The sequence below is a fragment of the Pituophis catenifer genome, unplaced genomic scaffold, assembly GCF_029215685.1.
Source record: "Pituophis catenifer annectens isolate HBS135680 unplaced genomic scaffold, rPitCat1.0.hap2 SCAF_2, whole genome shotgun sequence".
Taxonomy (NCBI): Eukaryota; Metazoa; Chordata; class Lepidosauria; order Squamata; family Colubridae; genus Pituophis; species Pituophis catenifer.
This window is the reverse complement of record NW_027256882.1, coordinates 260,112,803-260,137,153: the sequence shown is the minus strand read 5'-3', so window position 1 is coordinate 260,137,153 and position 24,351 is coordinate 260,112,803. Positions and strand designations below refer to the sequence as shown.

At 37.1% G+C, this 24,351-nt stretch overlaps 1 protein-coding gene across 1 annotated transcript in view; it reads left to right on the top strand.

The window, feature by feature from the left end:
• The window catches only part of ZFYVE16 (zinc finger FYVE-type containing 16), a 32,695-nt gene that overhangs the window by 511 nt on the left and 7,833 nt on the right, over window positions 1-24,351 (top strand). The window contains exons 2-10 of the mRNA XM_070938803.1: window positions 5,107-5,215; window positions 5,468-7,653; window positions 8,149-8,245; window positions 12,531-12,632; window positions 14,753-14,868; window positions 16,289-16,700; window positions 17,889-18,005; window positions 20,947-21,102; window positions 23,914-24,138. Coding sequence (XP_070794904.1) covers window positions 5,146-5,215; window positions 5,468-7,653; window positions 8,149-8,245; window positions 12,531-12,632; window positions 14,753-14,868; window positions 16,289-16,700; window positions 17,889-18,005; window positions 20,947-21,102; window positions 23,914-24,138 — 3,481 coding nt within the window. The 5' untranslated portion in view covers window positions 5,107-5,145. The remainder of the gene's footprint in view (window positions 1-5,106; window positions 5,216-5,467; window positions 7,654-8,148; window positions 8,246-12,530; window positions 12,633-14,752; window positions 14,869-16,288; window positions 16,701-17,888; window positions 18,006-20,946; window positions 21,103-23,913; window positions 24,139-24,351) is intronic.

The following is a 24,351-nucleotide window of genomic DNA, read 5'->3' as shown; positions in this document are numbered from 1 at the left end:
GTTTCTAAACCCTTCTCTCCGCTTCGTTTCCCTCGAATCTCACTCCGGTTCTTTCCCTTGTATTTCTCGTCCTTCGCTTTTACTTCCTCAAGTATCTCGGGCTGTAACTTCGTGTCTATCTATATATAAACCCGGTCCCAGCTTTGCCCGGACTGACTGACTCTGAGGGATTTTCCTCTGTCTCTATCTGCTTGAAAGCCAGACCAGTGGGGGGGATGGGACAACTTGCGACAGCCAACTTGCTGCGGCCAATTTAGCACGGGGAAAACTCGCCGCGGGTCAATTTAACAATTCGATTTAATTATTTAAAATAAATAAAAATAATTTTAATTTTTGCCATTTACATTTCATTCTATCCTCACTTTAAATAAAAATAATTTTAATTTTTGCCATTCACATTTCATTCTATCCCCACTTTTGCACCTTGTCTTTCATGATTCGTTCCACCATTTCTTTGATATTAGTGTAACTCTTATCCCTTAGCGAGTTCTCTTGTAGGGAGATGGCCATGGCAAGTTGTCCTGCAGTGCGTTGGCCGTGGCAAGCTGGCTGTGGTGAATTAGCCGTGGTGAGTTGGCCATAGCGGATTGTTATAGACTCTGATCAGGGATCTCGGGGGCTGTATCACAAAGGCTCAATGATAGTGAAGGGTGACCAGGCACAAGGTTAAAATAACAGGATAACCTCTTCTTACATTCAGGAGCATTTTCTTCCTGCAAAGTAAAAAAGTAAGTATAATACATAGGTCACTTTCCCGCAGTTTCAACTCATTATTGTGCTATCTTGATTGTGGATATCCATGCTGGATTGTGTAATCCAGCATGATCATATATCTGCCTGAAATGATGGTTGTAATGCACACATCCTGCACTTTTCACTAGGCAGATTTTTTATAAACATACAAATACTGGGTCAAAACAACAAAAATTGCAATGCTTATAATGTCCTCCGCAAATCTTTTGTGGTGCGCTTAAGGTAGCCCTAATACTATGCCTAGAAAAAAGTCCAAATACTTGGTTGTTTGGACTACTAGGATTGGGAATATTTTATCCATTATAAAAAATATGTTACTGCAACTTTGCGTGATTTAGTTTTAGATAGGGATGAGGGGAGAGGGAGTTACAGTAATTAACACTCAGAATATGTTTTGTAATTATTTCATCTATTTATAATATTGGGGATTTTTTGAGAAAGAAAAACATGAGAACACGGCAGATTACAAACAGTATATAGCAATGTGTAACATTTGATAAATGAGATAAGACAATTCCTTGCTTAAAACTACTTTTTTAGAAGCATATTTTTATTTGGTATACTCTTAGATATAAATTTAGTAAAAGACATATGGGCATCATTTCACCAAGACTGTCAATAAATATTCTTTAAAGTTCTAAGTTCCTGCTTCTGTCAGCAGTCATAATATCCTGCTAATAACTGCTGGCCTGGTTTGGATTGCTTTCTGTTTTGCCAGCTTCAGGGTCTTTTCCAATAATTCTTGCTTCTTAATTACTGGTAGTGAGCTTTTGATTTGACTTTATTTAGTATTGAATTTGAGATTAGAGAGTTAAAGTCTGTTACTACTAGCCCACTGACATAATCTTGGGGAGAGGGAGTTGTTTTCATATCTTTTCTTCCGTCAACACAAAAATATCTTGCCTTCCTTTCCTGTAGCTCATCAAAGCTTATCATTAAAATATCTTGGTTTATTGATGTGAAGGAAGTTAGCACCCACCCCTCTCCTAGAAGAATGAAATATTTTAGGAAATATTAAAAGGGCAGAATATTTCCCCTAAAAGGGAGACAGAAACTCAGCCCCCCCCCCACATCTTTGTCAATGGGTCATTAAGGACTGAGCCAGTCTATTCTACATAACAAAGGTAGGATTAGCCCTCTACCCATCTAGCAACAGAATTCACCACATGGCACCTGGGAAGATTACATTAGACAGCAAGGGATACAGACAGCCTATAAAGCTAGCTATGACCTCTGACAGCAACCAATCAGGATAATCTTCCTGTGCCCTAGAAAGTTCAAAGCCCAGAGAGAGCATAAAACCCAAGGACTCTCAGCATCTCTTCCCTTTTTCACCCAGGAGCTTCAAGGCATGTGATCCTCCTTTTTCCCAGGATCTCAAACCATGTCGTCCTGTCCACCATTAAAATGATCTTTCCAAGCAGCCACCATGTTTCCAGTGTCTTTCTCCCCACTTGGAACTGAACCCAGAAGGACATTTCTTCCAACAGATGTTTGTCGCAGCAGTTTTAATGTCCATGTAGTCAAGAAATTTTCATGATACAGTCAACAAATGGAGTTAAATACATGCCACTTTCTAGGCTTAAATAATTTAATTGTTCCAATGTTTGTTTATTTTTTTGTAATTGTTGCTTTCTGATCATCACACAATTTCTTTAATAGACACCTATGTTTTTAAAGGCTAGTGATAGTTTGTTTTGATTTGCACAGTCAAAAGCCTTGGTATAATAATTAAAGCAAAAAAACCTGTTGGTTTGGAACTTCTTTGCCTTTTTCATTATTAGCTGATGTTAGCAATGTGATCTTGGATTTTCTTGCCTCTTCTGAATCCACGTTGTAAGTCTATCTTTTGTCATGTTTTGTTGAGGACTTGACTTCAAAGTCTCGCACTTTCTATTAGCATTCTTCTAGCATTGTTCATAGTTTCAAAACTCTTTAGCACTGTCCATTTTTGAAACTGAAATATAAACCTATCTTTTCCAGTCCCCTGGTTATTGCTGAGTTTTTCAAAAATGCTTACAAATCCCAAATACAACTTTGAAATATTACAAGATGATGTAATTAACAGTTCAGCTCATATTTCATCATTGAATCCTTCAGCTTTCTTGTTAGCAATATTTCCGGAATCTATTTAACTTTACTATCAAGAATGGTTGGCTTTAGTTCAGTAGTCAAAGAATTTTGTGTATCATCAACTTTTAAGATTGTTTAATATGTTTTTTTCTGTCTATTTGCACAATCTTTTTTATATTTTCTTTTTCCATTAGTCTCCTTTCTGTTTCATTTTATACATCAAGGTAGAAAAATTGTGTTATATTGGATATTGCTTCATTTCTCCCTGTAGTATTCTGTCATTTAGAGGGTTGTATCTAAACACTGATTTTAATATTCTTTATTAATGATTATTAATGACTATTCTGTTTCTTCCATGATTTTCTTGTCCAGAGTAGGAAATCTCATTCTACTCTCTTTTAGTCAGCTGATTAATGTGATTATATATATTTAATCATATTGTTTAATATAAAGCTTTCAAAATGGCTTGTAAGATCATGACAACATAGCAATATTTTTCAACTCTTTAGAACTTTATCAACAATATGTTTGAAGGAAAGTTAAGTTGTTGCTGTCTTTTTACTCTAATGTTGCAACTATTGGTGTTGTTTTCAATGTGCATTATTTTGAGTATACTGCTATCCTTTTCTGGAGTCTGCTTATATAGTAGATGATAAAAATTACTATCTATCCTGTTACATGTTGATCCATAATCTGTAAGAGGAAGACTGTTATTTAAAGCCTATATAGTTTTTAAGATGACTCAAATAATATAAAATTGTATAATTTCAGGTATAACTAAACAGAAATAGTATAAATTCAATGGATCAGAATTCCTTAATAAAATGATACAAAATGAGTAATTTACTTGAATAATTATTGGAGGATAGGAACTATCACTACAATGTGTTGATAAGAATGGGCACTGAATAGCCAGTGAAATAACCAGTTTTATTTTTTTCTCCTTTCATATTCTGAATTTCATTTGGATGACAGAAGTGTCATTAAGTGCAATTTTGGGGCACTGTTATATCTAGTTTATTTTAAAATCTTAAATAACTTTCTTTAATGTAGAAATCACAGTTACTTTAGAAAAACTGAATTCATAGTTTAAGATCTAGAAGATTTTCAAGTCCAAAACTCAGTCTCCCATAATGGCTGAGATCCCAGTCATGCTAAACAAAGGTTACTTAATCATGTCTTATTGAATAAGGCAAAATTGCCAGGGTTCGCACATTATAAAGTATAGTTCATGGGTTTGCCAGCAGGATTAGCAGGAATTTGAATTTAGTCATTACATTACATTGACCAGAGTATTCTAGGCTTAGAACACTGTGGCAGTTCCTGAAGTCCTGCCTTTTGAAAAGCAACAGGCTAGAAATGAAAAGGATTAGTATTTGCTATCTCCCTGTTTTGAGGGGAAATGGTATGAATAAGTACCATTACTTTTGCTTATAATAGAAGGCAATATATTTACCATGTTTTTTTGCACTATAAGATGCTCTGGACCATAAGACTTACCTAGCTTTTGGAGGGGAAAATAAGAAAACAAAAAATCTGCCTCTGCCTCCCAGCCCCAGCACATGGCTCATCAGGGTTTTGCTTCATTGTGCCCACCTCTGGTCAGCTGAGTGACAGCTGGAGCCTGGCCTCCCATAGCCCTGCCAATTACCGGGCTGGCTTACCAGAAACGGCGCTATTGCTGCCTCCTCTGTGTCTGCTGCCTCCGCTGGGGAACGCTACAGCCTTTGCAAGCGTTTCCCGGCTATCGCCACCACTTGCCACCCAAAAAGTGCATCTTATAGAGCGGTTATTGCCTATTGCCACTGCCGTTCGCCGGCGAATGGCGACGCCAATCCCTGCCGCCTGGAATAGCTGATTGGCTGTATTCCGGGAGGCTGATCCAACCACCGATAGGCAGCGGTGGCGAACGGTGGTGGCGAGCAGTGGCAACCGCAACAACAGGCGGCGACGATAGGCAATATTTCCATCCACTTTTTGGGGGGAGAAAAGTGTGTCTTATAGTATAAAAAATATGGTATGTAAACTCAGATGTTTCTAAGAACATGGTGTGATATTTTTTTGATTACTAAAGCTAAGCTTTATTCCTGATTTCCAAGTGTCCTTCCAGGCAGTTTAATTCAGAACTATAAACACATTTCTTTTTATGAAGAGTCACTCTTAAGAATAAGGAATTGAGTTTAAGAATAAATTTAAGTTAATGATGTGCATCATCTATTTTTTTTAATTTAATTTAAATACATGTATTTTTGCCTTAATTCATGTCATTGTTCTCTACAGGTGCAACAGGAAAAAAGAGTTTGCTGATCAAATCTTAGAATGGACAGTTATTTTAAAGCAGCTGTCTCTGATTTGGACAAATTACTTGATGAATTTGAACAGCACCCAGGTTGGTTCATTCTTTGTGACTTCTGCATGTATGTGAGCAGCAACTAGAAAAATAGATAAAAATATACTCTTATGGTATGTCAGTTCGTTGTGATATGTAGTGTTTTTCAAATAAACTTAAATCTACAATGAACAAATAAGGTAATGGGGAAAATATAATTAGAGAGAATGTAGACAGCATTTGTAATTGAGAGAACAGTGTATGTAGTAAGTTTATGGTGAAATTCCTAATAATATGTTCTTCTTTTTTTAGATGAACTTGAAAACAACAGCACTATAAATCTTTGTAATTCTGAGCAACACTTAGTTTTGTCAGATTCATCTTACCAGCAGCCAAAATCCTTTGAGCCAAATGTGGAAGAAAATGCCAGTTGTGCTATATCAAATGTATGCTCATTATCTTCTCAAACTACAAAAGTAGCAAATTTTGAACAATTGAACTCTGACCAGAATGAGAAAAATGTTACTGGTTTAGATCTTCTGTCCATGGTGGCTGGTGATTCTTCAGATAAAAATCAGTCGTCTTGCTTGAAGGGATGCACTATACCTGTCTGCGATCTTATCAGTGACACGGGTGGCTTGAAGCAGATAAAAAATAATTTAGGATGCATTCAAAAGTTTCAGCCAGATGAGTCTCAGTACGGTCTTTCAATTGATGGCTTTGATTTAGCACTTCTGTCAACAAAAGCTAATAATTCAGTGGTTGCTGATCACATTTCTAATTCTGGTACACAGCAACAGATTGATAAAACACTGTACAGAATACAAAATAATGCAGCAGGAGAACTTAATCAGTTGGAATTAAAGACAGACACTTCTTTTGAACCAAATATAACAGACTCTAGTGAAGATCAAGAAAAAACAAAATGTTTGAAAAATAATAAAATACCTGACCAGAAAGAACAAGTGATAGGAACTGATGGAGTATCAGCTTCAGTAATTCATCTTTCATCTGTTCTTGGATCCAAAGATGAATCAACATGTGAAAAGCTGCCTTGTGAGACACCAGTGGATGAAAATAGTTCAAAAAGTCAAATGATACATGATGAGAGTGACAAACAAGGCATTTCAGAAGACATAAATGAATCAGAAGCATTGCATTTGCCAAAGATCCATGAAGTGAATAATCCCAATGTAATGTATAACAAAAAACCTTTATGTGATTCTGCTCTTCAGACAGAAAATGTGCTAGCTTCAAATAAAGAACATAGCACAACTGACAAGTTTTGTAAAGCACAGCAATATATTGATACAACTTTAAATACGGTTTCAGTACCAGAGATCTCTGAAGACATACAGACTTCACTATCCTGTCTTCCACTTGCAGTTTCTATATGTACATCATTAGTTAATACTGATGACACAAATGCAAAGATTACTCAGAAAGAAGATGGCATTAGAGACATAGCACTGCACAGTGAAAATAGCTTTGGAGAAGGTGATTCTTTTGGAAAACCAGAAACTTTAGAAAAGGAGAGCAGTCTAAACCAAACCAATGAATGTGAGATAGAGAAAACTTCTTTAATAAGTAGAGAAGGTGTTGTTTCTAGTAACTGTAAGCCTTTCCAACAGCAGGATTCTGTTGTGACTACCAGTCCCTTTTTGGCTAAAGATACCGAAATGTGCAGCAGTGTTTGGCCTATTGATGTTGATGAAAGACCTTTTGTTGATCTAGTTTTAGAAGAAGACATTATTGGAAGCAACCTGCTCATTAGTGATAGTGAGCTTGATGCCTTTTTGTCTGAACATTGTCTTGAAGCAAATAATTCAAAGCCTCTGAAAGAAGACACTAGCAGTGGACTTTTGGAATCTGATGTAATAAATGACAACTTACTGGATATAAGCAATCTGAATATCAATAGAGACAGCATACAAGCAGAATTGGAATTTAAGAAAGCAAAAGCCTGTAATGAAAATAATTTTATTAGTATTCCAGAATCTAGCTTAGGGATCCTAGTGAAAAAACACACACAGCAGGTTCAACAAGAGACTGTAGATAACGCAATTGAGATTGGAAGTGAAGTTTCAGATTCATTAAATGGCCAGCCAACAGTGCACAGTGGAGGAGCAAGACCAAAGCAGCTGCTAAACCTTCAACCAAAAGCCCCAATTCCTTCTGAGTTTAGCAGTAAAAATACACCTGGAAACGAATCTCAAATGATAAATTCCACAGACTCAAATACCTTTGTCTCTGATGTTAAAATGTCTCCTGAATCGGATGCTAGCCATAATAATGTTGATGGACAAAGATGCTTGGGAATCATGAAAGAAAATGTCTTACCTACGGTTTCAGAGCCAAGGAAAGTAGTGGGACGATCTACAGCCTTGGGACAGAAGCAGCCATCCTGGCTTCCTGACTTAGAAGCATCAAAGTGCATGAATTGTCAAGCCAAATTCACATTTACAAAAAGAAGACACCACTGTCGTGCCTGCGGAAAAGTAAGTAAACAAAACCATATTTTCTTGATTGATCATCTTTATCATTCTCCATTTATAGCTGAGGGAAAGGGATGGGTTTTTTTTTTTTTTTTTTTTTTTGACCTGCAAAAGATATTTCCCTTTACTAATAGTTTTTCTTTATGTCATTAAAATCAAGTTTAATCAGCATGTAAACTTTTTTGGTCTGATTTATTGAAAATGTTTCTGGATGTTGGCTAAAACATACACTTTGCTAATTTTTATAAATTTTGTGATTTTTCTAAAGCCCATATTTACTGATTTTTTTAATTTTATGCCAAAGTAATTTTATGCTAAAGTAATTTATTGAAACTGTTTTGAGTTTTGTCTCTGCTGGTACTAAATTATAGTTGTCTGATGCCTTTATTCCTCTAGTTTCTGATTTTTCTAATTATGTGATCTTAACCTTTGTCTACATCAAAATATATCCATCCATATACTTATAAAATCTTAATGCACTTTTTGTGCTAAATCTAGATTTTTTGTGCTCCCTGTTGCAATCGAAAATGCAAACTCCAATATCTGGATAAAGAAGCAAGAGTCTGTATAAGCTGCTATGAGTCCATTAACAAAGGTAAAATGTAGTTGTAGAAAATTAGAAGAAACAAAAAAAGTAACTAGAGTAATTTTTAAATGTTGGAACAAGTATTCCCAATGTGAACATCATGATGTGAAATATTTAAGATGAAATAAATATGAAACCCTTTAGTGGCTGTTTCCATATCTTCTATTTGAAAAGGGAGCATCGTTTAAAATTATTTGAATAATGATTAATTTGTTGCTCATAATTACTATTAGAATATGAATTATTTCACTTGATTGGACAATGCTTACTTATCTTTTTAGTTATTGTGTAAGACTAATCAATTCCATACTTGCACAAAAGTTTTAAACAAAGTGCAGTTAGAAATTAGAATATGCACCTGAAAAGTAATATATATAATATTCCAATAAAGTTAAGCAAAGGAGTAGTCCTCAATATGCATTATATACATTGTGATTGAGTCATAGGTAGTCCTTGGTTTATAATCATTCATTCAGAGACTATTCTAAGTTATGCTGGTACCAGAGGTGGGTTTCAAAAAATTTCGCTACTGGTTTGGTGGGCATGGCTAGATGGGCATGGCATGTGATTGAGTGGGCATGGCCAATTTGATGTCACTCACGCCCACGCCCACTCAGTCACATGACCCTCCCCCTAGCCACGCCCACAGGAAAAGGTAGGAAAATTTTTGAAATTTCCACCTATCTACCCCCACCCTCCCTTCACCAGTCGCCCCCGTTTCCCCTCCTTTAGCAGCCCCGGTCCTAGCCCTGCTTCCTCCCCCACCACCGCCTCTTTGTTCAGGCTGCTTACCTCCCATGGCGGCTGGTCCAGAGTCTGGAGTTTTCAGCGGCCCCCAGCCAGCCGCTGCTGCTGGAAAGCAGATGACAAAGAAGCTTCCCAGCCGCTGCCTCGGCTGCGGCAACTGGCTATAGGTGACCCAAAAGTACTGGAGGTCTTCTTCAAAATAAGTGATAATTATCTCATTTTTGTGCAAAGCACGATAACCATGAGGGATAGCGTGGTATAGTGGCACATTAGGAAGACTCAGCTATTAGAATAGAATAGAATTCTTTATTGGCCAAGTTTGATTGGACACACAAGGAATTTGTCTTGGTGCATATGCTCTCGGTGTACATAAAGAAAAGATACATTCATTAAAAATCATAAGCTACAACACTTAATGATAGTGATAGGGAACAAATAAGCAATCAAATCCTATTAGAAAGTCAATATAAATCTTAAGGATACCAGCAACAGGGTTACAGTCATATAGTCATAAGTGGGAGGAGATGGGTGATAGGAACGATAAGAAGATTAATAGTAATGCAAACTTCGTAACTAGTTTGAGTGTTGAAGAAATTATTTGTTTAGCAGAGTGATGGCGTTCAGGGAAAAACTGTTCTTGTGTCTAGTTGTTCTGGTGTGCAGTGCTCTATAGCGTCATTTTGAGGGTAGGAGTTGAAACAGTTTATGTCCAGGATGCCAGGGGCCTGTAAATATTTTCACAGCCCTCTTTTTGACTCATGCAGTATACAGATCCTCAATGGAAGGCAGGTTGGTAGTAATTGTTTTTTCTGCAATTCTAATTATCCTCTGAAATCTGTGTCTGTCTTGTTGGGTTGCAGAACCAAACCAAACCAAACAGTTATAGAGGTGCAGATGACAGACTCAATAATTCCTCTGTAGAACTGGATCAGCAGCTCCTTGGGCTCCTTGGGCTTTTTATTCCATCCTTAGAAGCTTATTTGTTGACTTACGGCTAGTCACTCTCTTTTAGCATAATCTACTAGATGGGTTTTTGTTGTGGGAAAATGGGAGGAGAGTCCACTGTGTATCCCATCTTTTTCCCCCTGAACAAAAAGAGAATATAAATCATACAGAACAATTCAGATGACAATTTTAGATAAGAAACTTGAATATATGAACCTTTCCAGTTGTATATCCAGACAACCATGGAAGCATGCCATATCAATAAAACACAAAAAGGAGACAAACCAGTGGTGAAATCTAAAATTTGTTACTACTGGTTCTGTGGGTGTGGCTTGGTGGGGAGGGGGTAATATGACGGTGGGCGTGGCCATTTTTTTTTCATTTAAAACCATTTTTTCTACAAACTCTTTGGCGAAGAGGTTGTAAAAAAATGCTTTCAAAAGGCTCTGACGATCCCAGCTGAGTTGCCTGATCGGCAGAGGCTTTTTTTCTTTAAAAGCCTCTGCCGATCAGGCAACTCAGCTTGGATCATCAGAGGCATTTAAAAGAAAAAAGCCTCTGCTGATTAGGCAACTCAGCTTGGATCGTCAGAGGCTTTTAAAAGAAAAAAAGCCTCTGACGATCAGGCAACTCAGCCGGGATCATCAGCTGACGATCCCTTTGATGATCCCAGCTGAGCCACGCGATCATCAGAGGCTTTTTTTTTACTTTTAAAAGCATTTTTTTGGCCAAAGAGGTTCTAGAAAAAATGTTTTTAAAAATTAAAAGAAAAAGCCTCTGATGATTGTGCGGCTCAGCTGGGCATGGGGGGGAGTGGGCAGGGATTTTTGCTACCGGTTTTCCGAACCACCCACCTCCATCGCTACCGGATCAGGTGATCCGGTCCGAACCAGGAGAATTTCACCCCTGAGACAAACTAATAAGCAACTAGAATCGAGTATCACAAACTAAGGTTTACCTTACCATATATCAAAGGGAGCGCTCAGATATTACATTGAATGATATTATACAGATGTATGTATGGGTGATCCATGCTTGGTATGCTTAATGCATTATTAATTCTTATACTGGCAATGGCTAATGGATATTGTAGGAATTTTTTCCAGGAAATAACAGATTACTCATTCTACAGTTGCTGTTGTCCTCCTGGAGAAAAAGAGTTTAAATGTATCAATATATTTTTCGGTATTTCATTTCAGTGATAAGCTATAATTAAGATTGTACTACATCTATATAATCGTAGTTTTTATGTTTATAGCAGCAGTGAATGGGATTTGTGCATGTTCTATTCAAATGAGTCCCCACACCCAAGTTATCAGTGTGACACGTACTGCAGAAATATATTCATTGAAATTGTTTCTAATTGTCTATAGCTATAGCATTTTTAGTAACCTATAAATATGTGCCTTCCACAAATGCTTTTATTTATTTAAAAAAATAAAAAGTAGGGTAAAACTCAAAACTGTTTTGATATACATATACTTGCAATATGTAAAAAATAAAACTTTTAAAAAGTTTTTTTAAGTCAGTAAATACTAAAGCAGCTCACATTCAGTAAAAAAACCTTGTCTCCTTCAAAATAAACAATAGTTATTTCCAATTTCATTTTTGTACAAAATGTAATAACAAAACCAATTGTGGTATATTGGTTACAGTGTTGAACTGACACCAGATAATTTGATTATGGCTACAACCACTTTTTTTTAGGGCCAGTGACTCTCTTTTAGTCTGACTTATCTCACAGGGTTTTTCTTCTGTGTGAAAATGGAAGGATAAATATACCTTGCATAATAGTTACATATAACTACAATATAATTACATATATTGTAAATATCATCTACAAAATAGTTCAAAAACATATTTAAGAGAAAGCAACAGTAAATAAATTGATGTTTGAAACCATTTTGTGTTGTAGAATGGTGGGGCCTCTGTGTTTATTGCCAAAGAGATTTTTGCCTTGTGGCCATCAGCCTAAATAGTATTAAAAATAGACCAAATAAGTAGTATCTCAGGATGCATGAAGATCTTAGAGATAAAGGTGCTCTTTCAAGAATATCAATTTGATTAATCTAGTTGTCAAATTTCATATTGCCCCATTCCCTGTGGAAGCTACATTCAGTTAACATTTTTCAACTGTTCTTAAAATAAGGCCCATGTATAATGCAGTATAATAGTTCAGTCCAGCTAGATGTCACAGGACCAAGAATAACCGAAAGAAGATCGGTTTTCTTCAAATAAGGTTGCAGGAATACTCCCGACTAATTCTGCAATTTAAATGTGACCTTTTAAAAGTCATGGATGAGAAGTGTCAGTGACTATGGAATGTCATTATTATCTTAAATAACTTTCCAAGAAAGAACAGAAGACTTAAAGAATCTATTTTGTTAAAAACTTAGATTGAATGTTTTGTAAAAGAAAATTGTGTTAAAAATTATATATTAAAATCTCAAACATTGCAGGATTTGTTAAAACAAAATTGTACATAATATATCCTGAACTCACCTTGATTACTATTAGGCATATTAATATTGCCTCCTGCAGACATTTGTGAAATATTTCTTGTATATAGTTTTGACACTTAAACTTAAATTTTGTTCATTAGCACAGGCATTAGAAAAAATGATGATCCCAACTGGTCCAGCATCTAATTCTGTATTGCCTGAATCTTCAGCTGTTCCATCTCTGCATGAAACCCAGACATCTGGTACTTCTTATTCTGTTATTATCTAGCCTTATTTCACCACCCAGAGCCTCTTTCAACCACCCATGAGTGGTTTAGAAATATGAGATATACTATATGTAAATAAATAATAAAGAGTAATGGTTAGTTAAGAAAAAAAAACAGAAATGGGCCATGAGTGGCCATCCAGATTTGTATTTTAATTGGATGCACTGCACTGCCTAGTAAAAATGGGTAACGATGATGAGAATTATAATTCAACATCTAGAGACCACACAATTGATATCCATATCAATTAAAGAAATCACCCAAGATACACTTTATTTACTGCCCAAGCATTCCTACTGTGTTTCTCCAAAAAGAAAGCCTGGTCTTATTTTCTTTTGACCCCCCCAAAAATGGGTAGGCCTTCTTTTTGGAGAGTTCTTATTATTGACTTATCTCGTGGCGATGGCACCAACAGCCCTGCCCAGCAGGAGCCCGCTGCTGGCCCACTTCTTCTGCAGCCGCTTGCCACCACTCGCATGCATCGCCCGGCCTCCATTTCACCTTTAGATACGTGCCGGATGGCATCTGTCATGCCCCTGTCGGAGTCTGATTCTGAGATAGAAGAGGAACAGCTGACAGCGAGCGAGAGAGTGGCTCCGTTGGCTGTGGAGGAAACTGGGAAGGGAAAAGGCTGGGCAGAGCAGGGGAGAGGTAGAACAAGGGGTTCTGATGAAGACCAAAGCCCACCCCTTCCTCATCCTAGGGCACGCAGGCAAGAACGGAGAAGAGAGCAATGTGCATTGCGTGGTTTACAAGGGAAGAGAGGGCTCCGACGCCTTCACAGGATACACCTGGATCTGGAATTTAAAAGGGAGGCAAATGGGAGGGGCGGTTGTCGGGAATAAACACTGAATTCGTGTTCGCTGCTTTACCTGCGTTCCTGGCATACTCTCAACTGGCTTGATTTACTGCCATGCTACTTCAAGTTTGGACTTCTTATTTTGCTTGCCCTGCCAGATTAATTAATTACCTTATCTTTCCCTGTTGGATTTATAGTTGGAAGTTTTGTCTGCTTACAGGTTTGTGGAAGAGTTTTTCTCCAGACCGGAGAGTAAAGGGACATTGGGGGCAAAGTTTGGAGCTAATAAAGGGATTTCTCCTTATTCTCTGGCTGTGTTGCCTTTGTGCCACGCCCCGGGTCATCACAGCACCTGCAGCCGATAACAGAGCTCCTGATCAATCCAGAGCTCCATTATCGGCTGCAGATGTCTTCCGGAAAGCTCTCTGCAGCTGATAATAGAGCTCCAGACCAATCTGGAGCTCTGTTATCGGCTGCAGATAACAGATGCTGGCAGGCATCTGAAGGCGAAATGGAGGCCAGGTGATGCATGTGAGTAGCAGCAAGCGGCCGCAGAAGAAGGCGAGGCAGGTGTTGGGGTGTGCGAGGCCTGGTAAGTAGGGCAGCTCCACCCCCCTATCCCCACCCTACTTATTTTTCACCTGTGTGCCTCGCCCCACCCCCTGCACCCCAGGGTGGGCAGGGTCTTAATTAGGGCTAATTTTGTAGGTGGGCCTTAATTTGATCGCATGTGCTCAAAAACATGATAGGGCTTCTTTTCAAGGTGGGTCATCTTTTTGGAAAAACACAATAGATATTTATTGTTGCACAATAAACTTGCAGACTATTGTTTGTTAGGTGTGTAATTTTTTCATTTCTTTTAGGGCGATTATTTTTTGCTCAGCATACATCTTGTGATACTTGTTAGTGGAGAATGGAACTTCCCTTAAGGAATTATTCAATATCTATAAAATAACACTTCCATATCTGAGATGGGAAAAATGAAAAAGGAGCTTATATAATTTAGACTTGAGAAGTAAACTCTTCTAGCTCCTTTGAAATTCTTCTATTTGCATATCATCTCCATCTTCAAATTGTATATAAAGTATTATACAGGAGTTGCTTGACATTATTAGTTGTAGAAATCCAGTGTTTGGGGTACCATGATATTCATCACATTTTGTTTGTACCTACTTATTAGATTTCAGTACCATCATGTAGATTCTAAATGAATTTTTGTATGGGGAAGAGAGGGAGGTGACTTTGGTATTAGCTAAACAAGTATCTGTGGTGTACTCATTTGTTTCTTCTCCTACAGGATTACTCCCTAAAGACCAGAGAAGAGTTTGGTTTGCAGATGGAATTTTACCTAATGGAGAAGTTGCAGACACAACAAAATTGTCATCTGGAGCCAGGCGATTCCCACAGGAACCTGTAAGGCCTACTTTATCTGAAGTTATCATTTTAGGTTCTGAATACAATTAGCTAGTTGATAAATGTGTCATGCAAAAAAGTCTGTTTTGTCTTTTTAATACAGAAAATAGAGCAGATGGCAGCTCTCTCTGGGAGCGCCTTTGCATAGCTTAGGGCCGTGATGGTGAACCTATGGCACGCGTGCCGGAAGTGGCATACAAAGCCATCTCTCTGGGCATACCAGCCGTCGCTTGTTGCTGTTCCTGGGTTCTGGTGCACACATGCGCACCAGCCAGCTGGACTTCGCGCCCACAGGAGGGCCAGAAACCAGAAGAGTAATTCCCTGGCACGGATGCGCGCACCAGGAAGCTGCGCTTCCTGTTTCCGGCATGCATATGCACGCCGGCCAGCTGGTCTTCGCATGTGTGCCAGAAACTGGAAGATCAGGTGACCTGCGTGCATGCGCAAGCTAGAAACTGGAAGCTCAGCTTTCCAGCACGCATGTGTGCCGGGGAACTGCTCTTCCAGTTTTCAGTGCTCCCTCACGTGCGCATGCTCCCATTTCGGCACTCGGTGCCAAAAAGATTCGCCAACACTGGCTTAGGGCATTATGTCAGTTGTGCAGTTCCTAGATTGGTGGGCCTTGCTTAAAGTCACTCATTCCCATGTGACTTCCAGATTGAACCACTGCAATGCATTTTACATGGGACTGCCCTTGAGTATTCGGAAGTTTCAGCTGATGCAAAATGCAGCATTGCACACCATTATTGGTGTCAGTTATTTGCTATATGTGATCCATGAGCTGCATTCACTTCTGGTATGCTTTCAGATGCAATTCAAGGTGCTGGTTGTCACCTTTAAATCCTTTCATGGCTTAGTACTGTGTTATTGTCTTTCTACAATTATTTCTACCCATTCTCTGATCTGGCAAGAAGGGCATGCTCTGGCTATCGTCAGCTAGGTAATGTTGGCTGGCAGGGCCCAGAAGGAGAATCTTTTCTGATATGGAACATCATGGCCTCTGAGATTAGATAAATGCTCTCTCTGTTGGCCTTTGAAATTTGGGCTTTGTGCTTGATTCTGTGACCATCCTTGGGCTAAATGCATACATAACAGTTTAGATTGTGCCCAGCTTCTATGTATTATTGTTTATGTTTTATATTACTTATTTTTGTTTTATTACAGACTGCCCAGAATCACATACAAGTGAGATGGGCAGTTATATAAATCAAATAAATCAATAAAGTAATAGTTTCTGCTTCACTGCATTTAATTTTTTTGGGTATGTTTGAGAATGCTGCCTGATTTTGTTTTATTAATATCTTTATTCATGTGTTTTCCTGGCAAAAGCTTTCTCAACCCAAAGTTGAAGTATTGCTACAAATTTTGCTATATTGAGCTCAGGTGCATGTCAGATCTAATGGAAAAACTTTTGTCACAGGTTGGAAGCCCAGCAAATGAAACTGTCTCTGCAACTGATACCAAGTCAAAAGATGAAATGCATGTAGCTGAACAAACTGGGATTGCAAGGGGTTCCACTTCTGTTCCACAGGAAGACATATTGCCTAGTAATGAGCAGCTTGACTTATCACGTGATTCTGACTGTCTGCCCATTGCACAAACTGAAGTGCTGTGTGACTCTGACTTTGTGACCGCAGCTGTTACTGAAGTTCCTACTGTTTCTGAACTAGCAAAGGAACCTCTTCCTGCTGCAACTGATCAAGCAAGTGATACCCCTACTAGTATATTAGATTATAGGATGCTTTGTTATATTGAAAACTATGTTGGTAAGGAGGTCAGCCTTATTCCTGGTGATGGATTTCCACCTCTTCTGCTTGCAAGAGGAGAAAAAGGTAAAGGTAATGTCTTGCTTTTAAGGTGTTATGAAAAGTAGGATTGCTTCTTACCCTTCCAATTTTTTTGCACTTTAGAAGTGTAACATTATAAAATAAATCATATAAATACACCATTATTATGTATTTTGCTTTTATAGTATACTACTTTCTGAGGAAACCCAAAGTAGTGATACTAATAATATACATTTAATGTAAATATGTAATAGGAAATACAGAAAGGTTTACATATGCCAATTCTTAGGCTAAGGATTTGAGTTTAGAAATTGGGTTTGAACTAAAATTAATTAGTGTGATTCTGCTATTGTGCAATTTTTTTTTTTGTTATAATGAAACAAAAAGACAAATTTGGATATCAGTATACATTTCTACTAGATTAGGGTATATGAATTGAAATACAAAACTGGCAAAATGAAATGCTGTGGATAGGGCATGTTCTGCATAAGACTGTTTTTTTTTTTTTTATGGGACTAATCCAGAGCTATCTCTAACATGCACAATGATTGGTACATGCTTGACTTCAAAAGTTGAGGATTTCCTAGTTATCCATATCTTACCATTTCATGGTTATATTACTGCAGTATACTTGAAGCTATCTTAAAAATTGTCTAGAAGCTGCAGTAATTCAAAGTGTAATTGCTAGTTTAAGTGTAGCAACTAAGCAACTAAATGAATTAATTGAACACTATTGCATTAGTTGCTAAAGAGCGACTGAACTGGATTCAAGATTCACATCTTTCCAATACAAATAAATTTATGCATTGAGATTGTCAAAGAAAACCTTATTCATGGTCACAATTCTTGGTGTAGCCTAATAGAATCTTATGAATGAGGCCATCATACTTATGGTTGTTGCATATAGAAGTTTTTTGCATATATATTTAATTTTAGCTAAGTTAAAATAAATGTGTTCACTGGTCATACAAATTGTAAACTTCAAGAGACAATGGTATATGTTTACCATTGCCAACACAAATAGGAATTTACATAACTATATTTTAAAAGGTTCAGAACAGAGAAAATATTAAAACATTAATTTGATCTAGCTTTAGTTCATTCACACTTTATTAATTTGGATTACATGCCAAGCATCAGTTGCCTCAATGTAGTTTGTGTTATTAAAGAATTTTTTTTCCAAAATTCAACATTGCAATTATCTGTCTTTTTACTGTTTCATATTTTCTTCAGAATCCTTAGTAGAAGAACATCCTTCTAATGAGCAAGTTACCTTATTGCTTGAAGAATCTAATCCATTGACATTCATTCTAAATGCAAACTTACTAGTGAACGTCCAGATACGATCTTGTAAGTATTAGCATATTAAACTTATAAAACCTTGTAAAATATTATAATTATACTTGCAAATGTAAACTCTGATCAATGAACATTGACTGGCCAGTTCTAATTAATTTTTTTAAAATTATTTTCCAATTATTTCTATCTTATAATTAATTGCCTTAATTGATATAAAATAGGAGGTTAATATTTTGTATAAAATTGAGTATTAGTGCAGGATTCCCTCCTTTGTAATTTTTTTATTAGGTTAAATTAAATGGAAAGATAGTGGTATAAAAAAATCAAGTAATATCAAATCCAAATAAAATTTTTAGATTCAGTAATCTAAAGTTTGTTTCATTTCATTATAATATGTTTAACCTTTATAATAAGGTTTACGTAATTTAATAACTTCACCACAATGTGATAAAGAATAGCTATTGGCCCTACTCAACAGTGGCCACAGGATTGGAAAAGGTCATTTTACATTCTAATTCCAAAGAAAGGCAATGCCAAAAAATGTTCAAAGTATCGCACCATTGCACTCATTACACATGCTAGTAAAGTTATGCTTAAAATCCTACAAGCTAGGCTCCAGCAGTATGCGGATCGAGAACTACCAGAACTACAGGCAGGATTTTGAAGAGGCAGAGGAACCAGAGATCAAGTTGCCAACATACACTGGATCATGGAGAAAGATAGGGAGTTCCAGAAAAACATCTATTTCTGCTTCATTGACTACGCTAAAGCCTTTGAATGTGTGGATCACAACAAATTGTGGCAAGTTCTTAAAGAGATGGGAGTACCAGACCATCTTATTTGTCTCTTGAGAAACCTATATGCGGGTCAAGAAGCAACAGTGAGAACTGGACATGGAACCTCTGATTGGTTCAAAATTGGGAAAGGAGTCCGGCAAGACTGTATACTGTCACCCTGCCTATTTAACTTATATGCAGAGCACATCATGAGAAAGGCGGGGCTAGAGGAATCAAAAGTTGGAATTAAGATTGCCAGGAGACATATTGACAACCTCAGATATGCAGATTATACCACTCTAATGACAGAAAGCGAAGAGGAATTAAAAAGCCTCTTGATGCGGGTGAAGGAGAGTGCAAAAGTTGGCTTGAAACTCAATATTAAGAAAACTAAAATCATGGCATCCGGCCCTCTCAATTCCTGGCAAATAGATGGGGAAGAAATGGAGATAGTGACAGATTTTATTTTCCTGGGCTCCAAGATCACTGCAGATGGGGACTGCAGCCAAGAAATTAAAAGACACTTGCTCCTGGGGAGGAAAGCAATGGCAAATCTAGACAGCATTCTAAAAAGCAGAGACATCACCCTGCCAACAAAAGTGCATATAGTCAAGGCTATGGTTTTCCCGGTTGCAATTTATATCTGTGAAAATTGGACAATAAGAAAGGTTGAGCGCCAAAGAATTTAGGCCTTTGAACTAGGTGCTGGAGAAGACCCCTGAGAGTCCCTTGGACTGCAAGGCGATCAAACTGGTCAGTCCTAGAGGAGATCAACCTTGACTGTTCTTTAGGCCAGATCCTGAAGATGAAACTCAAATACTTTGGCCACTTAATGAGAAGGAAGGACTCCCTGGAGAAGAGCCTAATGGTGGAAAAGTTTGACGGCAAAAGACAAAGGGGATGACAGAGAATGAGGTGGCTGGATGGAGTTACTGAAGCTGTAGGCGTGAGCTTAAATGGATTCCAGAGGATGGTAGAGGACAGGAAGCCTGGAGGAACATTGTCCATGGGGTCGTGATGGGTCGGACACGACTTTGCAACTAACAACAACATTGGCCCTACAATGTACTCCTTTATTGTATTTCTAGATTTGGAAGGTTTCTTTCAGTATGTTAGCTAGGGAATGATCCCTGTCTAAGATTCTTTACATGTAAATGGAAAAGGTTGACTTTGGACCCACTGGATTATAGCTTCTCAATTTCAAATAAGGACTAGGAGTCAAATTACACCAAAGTTGACTTAAGTAGTTACTTTCCCTGTCATTGAAACCAATAGAGGGTTGGAACTGTTACAATTTCACTTCTGGCAGTGATAATGTGTTCTGGCAGAGCTCTTTCCAAGACAAATAAATTTATGCATTGAGACAGTAACAGTTCTGTGCCAAATTACCTTTTTGTATTAGGTTGGAATTGGTCTATGGATACATTGCAAAAGATATAAAAGTTCAATTTTTTTGTACAGGTAGTCTTCAATTTATGACCACAATTGAGCCCAAAATTTATGTTGCTAAGTAAAAAATTTGTTAAGTGAGTTTTGCCACATTTTACGACTTTTCTTGTCACATTTGTTAAGTGAATCATTGCAGTTGTTAAATTAATAACATAGTTGTTAAGTAAATCTGTTTTCCCCATTGACTTTGCTTGTTAGAAAATTACAAAAGTGGATCACATGACTCCGGGACAGACAAATGTGAGTCAGTTGTCAAGCATCCAAATGTACCGTATTTTTTGGAGTATAAGACGCACCTTTTTCCCCCCTAAAAGGGGGTGAAAATTTGGGTGTGTCTTATACACCGAATGTAGCCTCGCAAACAGAGGTTGAAAAAAGCCTCTGAAACTTCTGTTTGAGTGGCTGAAAAAAAAGCAAGACGCAGAGCTCACAACCAATGAATCTGTTGCTAAAGTTCACCTCTAGGAAAAGCTGATTGGGGGAATTACGGGATGCTGATCCACCCCCCAATCAGCTTTTTTCTTATTTTCCTCCCCAAAAACTAAGGTGCATCTTATACTCTGGTGCGTCTTATAGTCCGAAAAATACAGTAAATCATGTGACCATGGAGATGCTGCAATAGTCATAAGTGTAAAAAATTATCATGTCACTTTTTTCAGTACCATTGTAACTTTGAACACTCACTAAACGAACTATGGTAAGTCGAGGACTACCTATATTTTAACAACATAAAAAAACTCAATTTTTTTTTTTTTTTTGTCATTTAGATAATTCAGAAAAATGCTGGTATTTCTCCACCAATGGAATGCATGGCTTGGGGCAAGCTGAAATTATCATACTATTACATTGTTTATCAGATGAAAGTGATATGCCTAAAGAAATATTCAATTTATTTATCAACATATATAAAGATGCCATGAAAGGTATGAAGTTTAGCTAGACTTCTAATACAGTATGTATTAGAATGAATGCTTGACAATTTTAAATCTGTGTTTAATTTGGTCTGTTTCTCTTAATATTATATGCACAGAGAGAGGTTTTTCATAGCAAATTTATGGGAAGGGATGCTGACTTAGCACTTTTTAATTATATTTTTTTAAAATAAATTGAAAATTGTAGATGATGCTAGATTGTTGCTTTTATGAAAATCAGTTTTCTTATATAATTGTATATTCAGAAATGACTTTAGTCACTTTATCCCTCCTTATTTATAGGAGTTTCCATATTTAAGCATAACTCCCACCTCTTACCCCATAAGCAAATCTTATTGAGTATGTGTTGGATATTAGAAGAAAGAGAGAAGTAACATTTTAGATTTTCTATTTAATGAGTAGATTTGCCTGACATTGATCACCAGTGTATACTAGTATTCTGAGGTATTAGGCTATGCATGATGCATTAATCAAATTTATCATCTTTCTAAATTGTTGAACCTAGAAATGTTGCTGTTCCATAACTCATCTGCTTTTCTTCTATGTAGGTATTGGCCAGGTCAGGGGGAACTACAGTAAATTCCCAAAATTGACTGGGCCAAAAATTTATGGTCTGGTCCTCAAAAGCTAGGCATAATCCCACCCCTTCTGCCCATAGATAATTTGTACTCATTCACTGTGATTCCTGTGATATTATTTAACACTATTTTGGATAGTCTTCCAAATGTCAGTTGAGTTAGGGAAGTATTAAACTGTACTGAGGAAAAGAAGGCAGCTCCTCTGGACCCAAAACAACATAATGATACTGAGAACATTGAGAACTGTGGACATCAAGAGAAATCCAATCCAAAGTCAACCATTAAAATGGGAATTCTCAAGTTCCAGCAATAATATATACTTTAAAATATACCAATATTAAAAATTTATAACTTTATAAAATGATCACATCTGACAAAAATACTGGTTTCATCCTAAAGATAATTATACTTGTAGAAACATTTTCAAGATAGGATAATTATGCCAATATTCTAGTAATTAACAGCTTTTATATCTGAACTTAACTATGCAGAAAAAAACTTCTACTCCACTTAAATGTGATTTTTTCACCCAAAATAGTTAAGAATAATTCACTAGATTTACCAGTAATTGCAAAAAATATTAAAGTTATCTGTAAAACAGAGATAAATTCTTAATCACACATGCTAACTCCTTTTTAGGGAAGATTGTTGAAAAATTGGTAGTAAATCAACTACAGAGAATCTTAAAGGAAACAGATTATTTTGATCTTTCCAGTCATGGTTAAGCCCAGTTATGGACAAAACTGGCATTGATCACTATGGTGGATGGCCTTTCTGGGACCTAGATTGGATAAGTATGTCCTTTTAGACCTCTGGCCTCAGTGCTGGTATTTGTCTGGGCTACTAAGGGGCTACCACAAAGAAGAAGGGGTCAACCTATTCTCCAAAGCACCTGAAGGCGGGACAAGAAGCAATTGATGGAAACTAATCAAGGAGAGAACTGACAAGAGATTTTCTGACAGAACAATTCATCAGTGCAATGACTTGCCTCCAGAAGTTGTGGGTGCTCCAACACTGGAGATTTTTAAGAAGAGATTGGACAATCATTTGTCTGAAATAATATAGGGTTTCCTACTTGAACAGAGGGTTGGAGTAGAAGACTTCCAAGGTCCCTTCCAGCTCTTGTTATTTTGTTACTTGCAACAGATGACAGTTTGGGTACCATGCTATGGTTCTATCCTACCTGAGTCACAGTCAACGATAATGGGGGAAAGCACTCAAATCCATGAATATTCTAGTGTAGTTCCCACATGACTGAGGACCCTCTTCCATGTTATCCAATACCAAATGACAGTAACTCGCACCCTTATCACAACTTGGTTAAACTATTGCAAGATATTCTAGTGGGATTATCCTGAAACTGCAACTAGTAAAAATGTGATGGTTAGATTTTGGGTCTGGCAGTCTTGTTAGTGCAGAGTAACACTGAACTTAAATAACTGCTTTTTGAGGCTTGGATTTAAGGGGATGAGAAAAAATATCTTCCTCCTTATGTAATGTCAGTCTTGTCTTGCTATGTACAGGTAGTCCTTGACTTATGATCACAATTGAGCCCAAAAATTCTGTTCCTAAGAAATTTTGCTGAAACAGTTGTTAAGTGAGTTTTGTCCCATTTTATTACTTTTTTTTGCCACAGTTGTTAAGTAAATCACTGAAGTTCTTAAGTTAGTAACGTTTGTTAAGTGAATCTGGCTTCCCCATTGACTTTGCTTGTCAGAAGGTCGCAAAATGGAATCACATGATCCCGGGATACTGTAATCATCATAAATATGAGTCAGTTGCTAAGTGTCCAGATTTTGGTCACATGATCATGAGGATGTTGCAATACTTGTAAGTGTGAAAAATGGTCATAAGTCACTTTTTTCGGTATTATAACTTTGAACTGTAAGTCGAGTACTACCTGTACTAAAGGTCATACCTGAGAGCACCCGAGATATGTATCTCTTGTCTTGAATCAGCTGATAGCACAACAGGAACAGATTCTTCATAGTATCAAATAGATAAACTAAAATTTGGGGTAATGAAATGTCTTCAAGAAAACAACCAATCTCAGAGAGCACTAAGGACCCCTCATTAAAACCCCGGGTTACAGATATTCTCCTTTATTAGATTAAAAAATGTCCTTCAAAGAGCCATCTGTTTATTTCTTTTTTGCATCAGAAATTTGGTTCAGTTCCATCTCTTTTTGTTATACCTTTGATTTCATGTGTTCTTTTGTTCTCAGGAAAATTTATTGGAAATTTGGAAAATATTACATTCACTGAAGACTTTTTTGGAAGCAAAGAGCATGGTGGATTTCTGTTCGTTACACCCACGTTTCAGAAGTTAGATGATCTCATGCTACCTTCAAATCCCTTTTTATGTGGCATTCTTATTCATAAACAGGAAGTACCTTGGGCAAAAGTTTTTCCTATTCGCCTGATGTTGAGATTAGGAGCTGAATATGGGGGTAAGTTTATTTAAATTTTAAATATTGAAACTATTGAATTTATTTATTGAATCCAATATTGAATCTATTGAATATTCATAGATAGATAAATTGTGTGGGTTGATCTGAAGTTTATATTTTCTCTTAGTCTGAAAGACTTATCTGTTTCATTGGTCATTTTGGTTATGGCGGTACAATCATTTCTTTCTTACTACTAGACCAGAGACTGAAAAT